Genomic DNA, 11918 nt, shown 5'->3' with positions numbered 1-11918 from the left:
AGTTACGTCTGAGCAATAAATGATGAAGACACTGTAAAAAAGTTTTGATGTGACAAAAAGGCATATGAAAAGAACAAAATATTTTATTTTCTGTCTTTTTTTTAATAAATCGATGTGAATTAAAAGCGCCTGAAATTTAAGGTGAAACCGAATCTTTCCCTAATAAAATGCATAGTAGTTTCGTTTACAACGTCTCCAAAAACAACTTCAGTAAAGGTTTATTGAGCTCATTTTCCTCATATGATGTTGTAACGTGTGCGTTTCACATTCAGGCCAGTGAACCTTCAAGAAACGCGTACGTTCCGTTCCACCTTAACAGGACTGTTGTGTTTGTCAGAAATATGGCGCTCCGATAAAAACACACCCACACACACACACACACACACACACAGAGTCTGCATGAGTCCTATTGACAGAGAGCAGGAAACTTCAGGCTGTCAAAAGATCACACAGAGCTCGCCACTTCACTTATGAGTGCCGTTTACACTACAAATACTGTTTCTGCTGTGCGGGAGGCGCGTTTGTCTCCAAACCCCGCTTTAAAACAAGAAAAATGTCAGTGAACCCGAAATTTGTCAGTCCTTTCCACAGACCGCACTGTTTATCAGCCGCTGCGCCCGCCGGACAAGCCAAACTCACACACCCTGGAAAGGCCATTTTAGCTGGTAAGTGTCTTTTTGTGCTTATGAACCACGTACGAATGTTAATGCTGTGACTGACTCCAGGTCAGCTGTGCCGCGCAGTTTTTGCACTGTCATCCACACTGTTTAGTGTTTACAGTCCTCTGCTCACTTGATCCCTACAGGGCTGTAGTCAGCATCACTGCACAGGCGAGTGAGTATTCAGTGTGCTGGACTGCGATGTGTGTGTCATGCTGTGTGGAACTGATGCAGAGTAACAGAAGAGCTTTGATACAGTGTAGCATTTCTGTGTTATAATGTAACAGTCAAGACTTGCCTGTAACAAAACTAGAGTGTGTCAATCAGAAGTGTCAGGAAAACGTCACATTGCACCCTAACCTGTCCCCACCCCCCAAAAAAAGAATTCATTCATTTTAATTATTTTAATGACAGTTAAGCACATTTTACATCTTAATTCTCAAAACTAAAAAAAAAACCATTTTATTTATTTATTACAAATTTTTTTTTTATATATATAATATTTAATTTTTTCTGTTATTTAATGACATCTGTTTTTAGGATTTTTTTTTCTTTCATGACTTTTTATTATTATGTTCATTATATTTTTTGCACGTTTTTGTAATGTATTGTAACATTTTACTTTGGATTAAATTTTTTTTTACTTCTCGTTATTCTCAAGGATAATTCTCATTAGTGTTTTACAGTATTTAAAAAAAATACCTTAAAATACTGTAATAATATATATATATATTTTTTTTGATCAGCAAATATCAAATAATGATATATAAATACTTTAAAATTTGAATATGTGATTTTATTTTGCATTAAGGTGACGAGGGGGAAGAATGTGCTTCATTGGCATCAAAATAATGTAACAATGCAAAAAAAAAAAAAACTTAATGTTGTATGCAAATGATAATTTCATATTTGTTTCTTTTTATTTTTGGGGTGAAATATGACCCAGACATGTTCTTCACTTTCCTTTATTGTTAAAGTATTTCTTCATCACTGTTATCCATAAGGGCCTTTGATTTACGTTTAATATTTCATGTTGAAACAGTTGAAAAAATTCAAAAGGAATGCTAATGAAATTTCTATTTCTAAATTGCTAATCATTATTATTTTGAGCCAATAAGTTTTAAATTGATCAAATAAGATTATTCATAATGAACATTTTTTATTATATTTTCAGTTGGTATCTCATTTGATTCTTATTTGTATTTCATCCTTTTATGACTGGTTCCAAATTATGATAATATTCCATTAGTAATGCATTAACGTTCTTTTTCTTTATTTCATTCTCTCCTCGGCATCTATGGATAACTTTGTCATCTTAAAAGTGTAGTTATAAGCTGTCTATTTTCCACCCTTCCCTGAAGTGTCCCTAGTTAGTGTGGTTAATGTCTTGCCAGAGCACGTGTCTGAGATTAACAGCACTGACAGTTAATGCAAAACTCATAGTAGTTCCAGTCATATCTAATTATGTGCTGCATGAAGCTCATTCTAGTCTCAGTAATTGCTCAGTGGAGTGATAATGTGCTGGATGCATGATGACGTGATGACAGAGCCTGTGGCATGGACACATTAACACAGTAACATGGAATGCAGATGGTTTGTGAGTGTTGAAATATGTGGTTAACATCTAGAACATGCGCACTGGATTACGGTGCATTTCATAGATGTTCACATTTATGTATTTATTGACCCTAATTATGTTCAGAGGACATGATCCTTGTCTTCAATGGTGCGATGTATTCCAATTGTACCGGCGCTTTTGACAGAAGCATTCATTATAATGTAAATGCTTGCTCCATCTCTGAAAAAACGTTCCTTTTGGCTGACGTTTTGATTGCAAAAGACCAGTCATACTGGTACTCAAACATGAACGGATGGCTCAGCAGATGTCACGCCTGTCACTACTCACGCAAACACTCACACAAGGCCATCGATTGCATCATATAGACTCACTTTGTTTGACTTTAAAGACGTAAAGCAGGAATAGGTGTGTCATTCTGACTGCTGCTTTAATCTGACCAAACATTCCTACTTTACTTAAAGGTTCTAATGTTTTTTTTTTTTAAATAAAGTTTATAAAGTGTTATTTGCTAGCTGTATAAGGAGCGAACTGGATTTGACATTTGCCATCGTACTGAACACATAAGGTAGTTTTATTTTACTGAGGGGAACTTGTATTAGTGGCCCAAACTTCCTTTAAAACTATTGTTTGATGTTTGAAAGAAATTAATAGTTTTATTCAGCAAGATTGCATTAAATTGATCAAAAGTGACAGTAAAGTAATTTATCTACTTCAGATAAATGCTGTTCTGTTGCACTTTCCGTTCATCAAATAATCCTGGACAAAAATGTATCACAGTTTCCACAAAAATAAGAAGCAGCAAAACACATTTTTAACATTGATAATAATAATAATAATAAACATTTCTTGAGCAGCAAATCAGCATATTAGAATCATTTCTGAAGGATCATGTGACATTACATTTTAAAATACATTAGAACAGACAACAGTTAATTGAAATTACAATATTTCACAATATTAGTGTTTTACTGTATTTTTTTGATCAAATAAATACAGCCGTAGTGAGCATAAATGTTTTAAAAACATTTAAAAAATGTACAGACCCAAACTTTTTATATCTAATATTTATATTTGTTTTTAAATCTAATAATATTTATTTATTGTACACATTATTCATATGTGGACATACATGGTGATTTCGGGATGGTTTTTGTGGCTCGGGGAGACTAGCAGGTCAGACAGGTTAACACCTGTTATAAGACACATTAATGTTCGTCAGTTATGTTAAAACCTGTTAAACAGGTATAATGATTTTATAAAGAAAAATATTTGTATATATTAAATGAGCGCTCGCATGATTGTTCCAGGAATCATCAATGATGACAGAACATCATTAAACTGAAGAGGAGACAATTAACAGGAACAATTCAGAGGAACTGTAGTGTATGCACCAACTGTGCTCAGATCAAAAGTTAAGAGATCTCAGTATGAGCTCAAACATTTCTCTGACATGTACAATCATTTTATAGCTCTATACTCTTACTATATGACAACTATTGACTCATTTGTGTTTATTTGAGTAGAAACACCTCAGACAAAGTTTATAATTAAATGAAAAATTGCTTCATTAGCTATGAAAGAGCAACCTCAGAGCAATAATATTTTCTTTTATGTATACAGCTTATAATAATGTCTGCTTGTTGAATCGGATTAATTTGATTGATCACCTGAAGCTTCTCTGCACACATGGCACACAGTAGAAGAATTGTAAATGTGTCAACAAAGTTGAGATCTGATTAAAGAGCAGGACTTCACAGTCACACCCATCTCAGAGCAGGGGGCGGATCCTCTGAGCCAATCACAGAAAGACACGCCCCCTTTTCTGCCGCCTGTTGAGCTACAGATGTGCTTAACACACAGTTAAGGTGGCGACAGATCAATGTGATTTTCATGAGACATTCATAACTCATAACGGTGATCATTGCTGTGAAAACTCATAATACAATACCATTCAAAAGTTTTTTTAAAGACATTTAGCAATGTGCTAAAAACTATCCCAAACACCTTATCATTCTGACCATTTCTGACAATAGTTCTGATATATAAATAGAATTTATTTTCTTTTGTTCTTTTGCATAGTGTTATTTTTTTTTAACAAAAATGTCTTTAAATATGGTAACATTTTGCTTCTGTTATATTTCTTTAATAGAAGTGTTATTTTAGTGTCAGTGAGATACTATTCTAGTTTTTTTAATAATTTGAATTACTTTTTATCTCTATGTTTTCAGTTTTTATTGTAATTTGTGTTAAAGTTTTAGTTATTTTTTTAGCGTCTATATAGTTTTTATTATTTGTTATTTTAGTTTTAGTTATTTTAGTACATCAAGTTAAACTGAATTAAAATAAGTAAGTGTTTTTATATTTTATTTGATCTTATTCAGTTAACGTTTAAGAAACAAAAATTATTATTTATTTTTTTATAATCCTGATTTGTAGCTTATATTATTAATATCACAATTAATAAATTCACTGTGTTTTGCAGGTGGGATTGCTGGAGGCATTGAAATCTGCATCACATTTCCTACAGAGTATGTGAAAACTCAGCTACAGTTAGATGAGAAGGCAAACCCGCCTCGCTACAAAGGCATCGGTGTGTATTTGCTCAAATTACTTCGTTATTATCTTAAGTAAACACTCAACAGTTGATTTCATTATTATTGCATCTGCCACGTCCCAAGAGCTTTCTAAACACTTTCATTTAATCATTGTGTGTAAAAACACATGGTTCATTGGCAGAGAGAAAGAGTCCACTCCGGGTTGAAGGTTCAAAGTACAGTAACTGATGCACAAGCTCTAGGGTTCGGGTTTATCAGCTGCTGGACTTTGTGGCCCCTTTTCACAACAAGTTTATCAGCACGGATTGTTCAACCCGGTTTGTTTGTTTGTTAGCCAATCGCACGCTTGCAACCAGCAGTGTCACGTTTCAACAGTCTGGTTATGTTCACTTTTGAACGATGAATGATTTACTCAGCTGCAAGAGATCAGAACAATCTGAAAAGGAAATGAATGTTAAATGCCTCAGGCTCAGATTAGAATGCGAATAGCTCTGTTTTGGAGTATTAATACTGATATTGAAGTGATGTAATTCTTCTGTCCTGTCTCGTCAGTTGACTGTGTGAAGCTGACAGTGCATGATCATGGCGTGAAGGGTCTGTACCGCGGTCTGAGCTCTCTGGTCTATGGCTCCATTCCCAAAGCTGCGGTGAGGTGAGCGTTTCCTGACCCGCTGGGATAAGCCTCGCACAACCTTTGGCTGTCAGTGTGGAGTCTGGTGCTCAGTGCAGCTTATTCTGGCTGACACATGCCCTCGGTTTCTAGTTTTGCTCTACTGTTTTTTTAGCGTATAATCTATAAATCACTAGCCTTCATGACATATATATATATATATATATATATATATATATATATATATATATGCGTGTGTGTGTGTTATTATAAGGTTATTATAGTTTGGTTACTACAGTTAAGTAATGGTAAAACCATGCAAAAAAAATTGTTACTTGAAGTAAAATAAACTTTAACAGAAAAAAATATATAAAAACCTTTTTTTTTTTTTTTTTTCACCTAGTTACCAATATTTCTAATTTTCATTTAGTTTCAGTTTACATTGATGTACTAAAGTAACTTAAACTGAAATAAAAATGATTCAAATAACTTCGTTATTATCTTAAGTAAACACTCAACAGTTGATTTCATTATTATTGCATCTGCCACGTCCCAAGAGCTTTCTAAACACTTTCATTTAATCATTGTGTGTAAAAACACATGGTTCATTGGCAGAGAGAAAGAGTCCACTCCGGGTTGAAGGTTCAAAGTACAGTAACTGATGCACAAGCTCTAGGGTTCGGGTTTATCAGCTGCTGGACTTTGTGGCCCCTTTTCACAACAAGTTTATCAGCACGGATTGTTCAACCCGGTTTGTTTGTTTGTTAGCCAATCGCACGCTTGCAACCAGCAGTGTCACGTTTCAACAGTCTGGTTATGTTCACTTTTGAACGATGAATGATTTACTCAGCTGCAAGAGATCAGAACAATCTGAAAAGGAAATGAATGTTAAATGCCTCAGGCTCAGATTAGAATGCGAATAGCTCTGTTTTGGAGTATTAATACTGATATTGAAGTGATGTAATTCTTCTGTCCTGTCTCGTCAGTTGACTGTGTGAAGCTGACAGTGCATGATCATGGCGTGAAGGGTCTGTACCGCGGTCTGAGCTCTCTGGTCTATGGCTCCATTCCCAAAGCTGCGGTGAGGTGAGCGTTTCCTGACCCGCTGGGATAAGCCTCGCACAACCTTTGGCTGTCAGTGTGGAGTCTGGTGCTCAGTGCAGCTTATTCTGGCTGACACATGCCCTCGGTTTCTAGTTTTGCTCTACTGTTTTTTTAGCGTATAATCTATAAATCACTAGCCTTCATGACATATCAGTCAGTCAATCAAGGATTTTAGTGGAGAAATCTGTAAACTAATAGGCCGATTACATCTATTAATTAAAAATATTGGAACCTGACATGCAAAATGTAATGATGGATGGATGGATGGATGGATAGATAGATAGATGACAGCTATATAGATAGATAGATAGATAGATAGATAGATAGATAGATTTTTTTATTTCAGCTGGTTGCCAAAATGTATCATTTTCAACTTGATGTATTAAAATAACTAAAACTAAAACTGAAATAAAATTAATCAATTATATTAAAAACTAATAAAACAAAAACACACAACAGAACTACTAAAACTTTAACTAAAATTGGCATGAAAACAGAAACAAAAAAAAACGTATTCAAAATGCAGTAGATAGATAGATATAGATATCTAATTATTGTTTGTTTATATATGGTCATTTATTATTTCATTTGTTGTTTATTCATTTCTCTTATCATAAACAAAGTTCTGCAGAGTAAATGAGAAAGATGCTTTTTCTTTTCATTTGAAACAGGAGATGTGTTAGTGTTCCGGCTGTCATGAGTTTGTTTCTCTGCAGGTTCGGGATGTTTGAATTTCTCAGTAATAAGATGAGGGATGAGTCTGGGAAGCTGGACAGCACGCAGGGGTTGATCTGCGGTCTGGGCGCAGGAGTGGCCGAGGCTATAGTCGTGGTGTGTCCTATGGAGACTGTAAAGGTGTGCGACATGATATGCTGATGCTTTTAGCATGCATTGATAGTTAGAAGCCTAGTGCTTAAGATCTACACTGAGAGTGAGCAATGCAACATTTGACTTTAGTCACGTTGCATTGCTCACTTGCTGTCTAGACGCACTATAAGAAATTCCACACTAATACAAAAAGTAGTACAGTTGCTTTACCAGTGATGTAAGTAAACCATCAGACAAGAATATGCATTAATTATATATATTATTATATTGCAGCTTTTAATGCATTGCATACATATCTGTGAATTACATGCGAAGGATAACCAGTGTGAAGTGATTTCTGGTTGAATTAACACTGATATGAATATAATATGTTTTCCTTCAATTTCAGGTCAAATTCATCCACGATCAGACCTCAGCGAACCCAAAGTACAGAGGATTTTTCCATGGTGTGAGAGAAATAGTCAGAACACAAGGTACATGTGGGTGGTGAATGATTTAGTTTGCAGCGCCACCGCCTGGAGACCAAACGCACGTACAACAGTTATGTCTAAACAGTGATACAAGTCATGGGTATTACAGTTAACTCAAATTAAAACCATTCAAAAATTATTTTCGTTACTTGAAATAAGATAAACATTAACTGAAAAAAATATATAACATTTTTTTTTTAATTTACTTTAACTTAATGTTAAACTCACTAAAACTGAAATATTAATTAATAAAGCTATATAGAATTTTAAAAAACTACAAAAAATGATAAAAACAACATATTTACTAAAACTTTAATTAAAATGGAAACAAAGTATAAATAATAAATAAATAAAAGATAAAAACTGATTTAAAACCTTTTCTAGTTTAATATTTTAGATTTACTTTTAGAAACACTTTTGGTTGCTTTGTACATTTTATTTTGACTTTCTCATAATAGTTATTATAGTATATATTTACTATTATAGTTTTTATTATGAAACCACCCCAGAAATGTTTTACAAAATTCTTTTGTAAAGCGCACAGTTTTTAAAATTATGTTGGCATGAAGCAGTTATTTTAGTCTTATTATATTATTTATTATTATTTCAGATTCATTTTAATATTTTCAGTTGTAGTTTAAGTTTTAGTAACTTCATGTGCATTTGTCATTTCTATGTAGCTTTAATATATTTTTATTTCAGTTTTAGTTTTAGTCATTTTAGCGCTTCAACTTGTTTATTTCACTGTAAGTGGTTTAAGTTTGTTGTTCATTTAGTATTTATATTTTATTTCATTTCGGCTTTATTTAAATTGTGAGAATATTGAGAATATTAATAATTGGTTTTGGTTATTGATAACAACACTTGCATGAAATTGATTAGTTAAAAACATTTAATTTAAATGATTCAAATCCTTGTCTAAAACAAAACTTGTCTGTTCAAAGGTTGTTTTTTATTTTTAGTTATTAACTTAAAAAAATTTGCATATAAATTCAGTCTCATAGGATCTCACATGAACATCATGTGATGCAACAATCCATCAACTTCTGATCTAATCAATCATGTGAACAACAGAAGCTGCAAACTCCCACACACCCATCATTAGAGTGGAATGAAAACATTATTTAGAGTTTGAATAAAACTCTAGTCTGTTTTCACAGGACTCAAAGGAACATATCAGGGACTGACCGCAACAGTACTGAAGCAGGGCTCAAACCAGGCCATCCGATTCTACGTAATGACCGCTCTCAGAAACTGGTATAAAGGTGTGAAGCACAGTCTAATAATTATCATTCTGTAAGTACTATGTGTGCTGATCAAACAGTGAGGCTGCAGTGATTACTGTGTTCACTCTGAAACTAGGTGATAACCCCCAGAAGACTATTAACCCCTTCGTGACCGGAGTGTTTGGAGCCGTTGCTGGAGCTGCAAGCGTGTTTGGAAATACACCACTGGATGTGATCAAAACGAGAATGCAGGTGTGTGATAAAAATCATTTACACTGTCAAGCAGTAAGCAAGACTTTAGTAAATCATCAACAGGACAGTTACATATTGTTTTCATGATGTTTACAGGGATTGGAAGCTCACAAATATAAGAGCACAGTTGACTGCGCCATCAAAATCATGAAATATGAAGGACCGGCTGCGTAAGTAAACATGATAACAGCATAAAGTACCCGATGGAGATATTTATGGGTCACTCTCATGAAAACATCTGTGGTTATAATTTACCCCAAAATCAAAAATATTTTTTTTATATATATAAAAACCCTATTTCCAAGACCATTATGAATTTTTGCCATTAGTTTAAATGACAAAATTTTCTCATTTTATTTTAGTTTAAGTTTTATACTTGTATGTAATGTTTCAATTACAGAAAACAATCAATAATAGTTTGAATTTTAAATAAGGACCAGCTACATAAGCAAGCATGTAATAACAATGACAAAAGCACATAACAATATTTCTAAAATTTAAACTAAAATTAAAATGAAATGTTTGTCATTAAAATAATAGTATTAGTATTAGTATAAATAGTATTTCTAAGACCTTTAAATTTTTTATTATTTTCATGACAAAATTTTCATTCACATTTTATTTTAGTTAACATTTTAGTAATTTTATGTGCTTTTATCATTTTTATTAGTTTATATATATATATATATATATTTCTAGCTTTAATTAATTTTCTTTATTTCAGTTTTACTCATTTTAGAACTTCAACCTCAACTTGGTTAGTTTGTAAAATTTTTAACTGTTTGTGAAAACATCTGGACTCACAATTTACCCCCAAATCAAAAGAACAAATTACGAAATTCTATTTTTCATAAAGACATACACATTTTTGACATTGCTTTCGTGACAGTTAAGCACATACTCTAACCAAATTCTCATTACTGTAATGCATAATGAAAGGTTTTGTGTGATTCACCCTTATGTATTCACTTAAATGTATTTCTCTCTCTTCTGTAGATTCTACAAAGGCACCGTGCCCAGGTTAGGTCGGGTGTGTATGGACGTGGCTATAGTGTTCATAATCTACGAGGAAGTGGTTAAAGTTCTCAACAAGGTGTGGAAGACGGATTAATGGAGGCGTGACGCTGATGGGCGGAGTCTGGCCTTCATGACAGCATATTACAGCATTTACTCCGCAGCCAAAATATCTGCCAACAGCAGATGACACAGAAAGTCACTGGAATGTGCTTAATTACCGTCATTTAATCAACACGCAGAGAGAGAGAGAGAGAGAGAGAGAGAGAGATTTCCCCAACTAATGTGAGAAAGACACCAAATACTTGAAAACTAGTTTTTACCCCAAAGACCAATTTAAATCTTAGACTTTTTTTAAAAATGTTTTTTTTTTAATGGAAAATTACATCTTTAGGGAGACTCACTCAAATTTTATTTAATTTTTTTAAACATTAGGTATGATAGAAAATTTAATTCTAGTTTTAACAATATTATTTTCTAAAGTGCAATTTACCAGCAAATATTATACTTTTCAATTGTATGCATTTTAATTTTGTTTTCCTAACATGTGATTATATACTAAGTGCTGAGGGCCTAATTTGAACACTGTAAAACTTAAGAAAAAGAATGTGTTTTAGAACAGTCTTAACCTGGAGCCTAAGATATTAACCTATGAATATTAACCTCATCCAAAAATAAAAAAAATCACCAAAGCTTTTAATTATAAGATAAAAATGTGTTTTATACCCTATCTATACAGTGTCAAAAGATTGGAAATATTACGATTTTTACATGTTTTAATGAAGACTTTTCTGCTCACCAAGGCTGCATTTATATGCTTAAAAATACAGTAAAAACAGTCATATTGTTAAATAATATTAATATTAATTTAAGCAGCAAATCAGCATATTAGAATGATTTCTGAATGATCATGTGACACTGAAGACTGGAGTAATGATGCTGAAAATCCAGCAGAAATAAATTACATTTTACAATATATTCAAATATCGTTACTTCATATTGTAATATTTCACAATATTACTGTATTTTTGATCAAATGCAGCCTTGATGAGCAGAAGAGATTTCTTTAAAAACATTTTAAAATCCTAATAACTTTTGATAAGTACTAGTGGTACATACGATACATGCACTTTCACATTTGGTAGTAATCCAGGGTTAGTGATTATTTTAAGTGCCTATATTAATATACATCATATGATCTATTTTTGTTTTTAATTCTACTTGTTTACATTAAGACATTTGCATATAATTACACCCTGCTGTAACAGTATAGCACAAGAACAGTGACATAAACAATAACTGTATGCCTCAATCTCTGAAATCAACACCACACGACATGCTGTGCATTTAAAAACTGAACAGTGTTGTTTCACCCAAGCGAGCGTCACCAAAGAGCCAGATCACTCAAATACAATGTTTACTTCTTTAACATGAGTTGAATGTTGTAAATGATGTGAAAAAGGTAAACGGATCTAGCCAGAGCCTCTTAAAAGCTGATCGCGGATCAGTCCATGCCTTAAAGACAATTCAGCGTGCTTGTTTTTCTGTTCCTCTTCTCCTTCTGCTCTCCTACCTCAAGACGTTCTCACAAATCTGTAAAGACTGACAACAGAGGTGAAAT

At 33.2% G+C, this 11918-nt stretch overlaps 1 protein-coding gene across 1 annotated transcript; it reads left to right on the top strand.

Annotated features, from left to right (window-relative positions):
• Positions 1 to 373: 373 nt before the first annotated feature.
• slc25a1b (slc25a1 solute carrier family 25 member 1b) lies at positions 374 to 10604 on the top strand. Its single transcript, XM_016507014.1, has 9 exons — positions 374 to 665; positions 4721 to 4828; positions 5346 to 5445; positions 7224 to 7362; positions 7724 to 7808; positions 8966 to 9070; positions 9168 to 9283; positions 9380 to 9453; positions 10280 to 10604. Exons 1-9 carry the CDS (start codon positions 554 to 556, stop codon positions 10392 to 10394), a joined length of 954 nt encoding a protein of 317 aa, XP_016362500.1. The 5' UTR covers positions 374 to 553; the 3' UTR covers positions 10395 to 10604.
• Positions 10605 to 11918: the final 1314 nt, after the last annotated feature.

The sequence above is a fragment of the Sinocyclocheilus anshuiensis genome, unplaced genomic scaffold, assembly GCF_001515605.1.
Source record: "Sinocyclocheilus anshuiensis isolate Anshui unplaced genomic scaffold, SAMN03320099.WGS_v1.1 scaffold690, whole genome shotgun sequence".
NCBI lineage: Eukaryota > Metazoa > Chordata > Actinopteri > Cypriniformes > Cyprinidae > Sinocyclocheilus > Sinocyclocheilus anshuiensis.
Note: the sequence above shows the minus strand (reverse complement) of the source record. Positions and strands in the feature narration are given on the sequence as shown.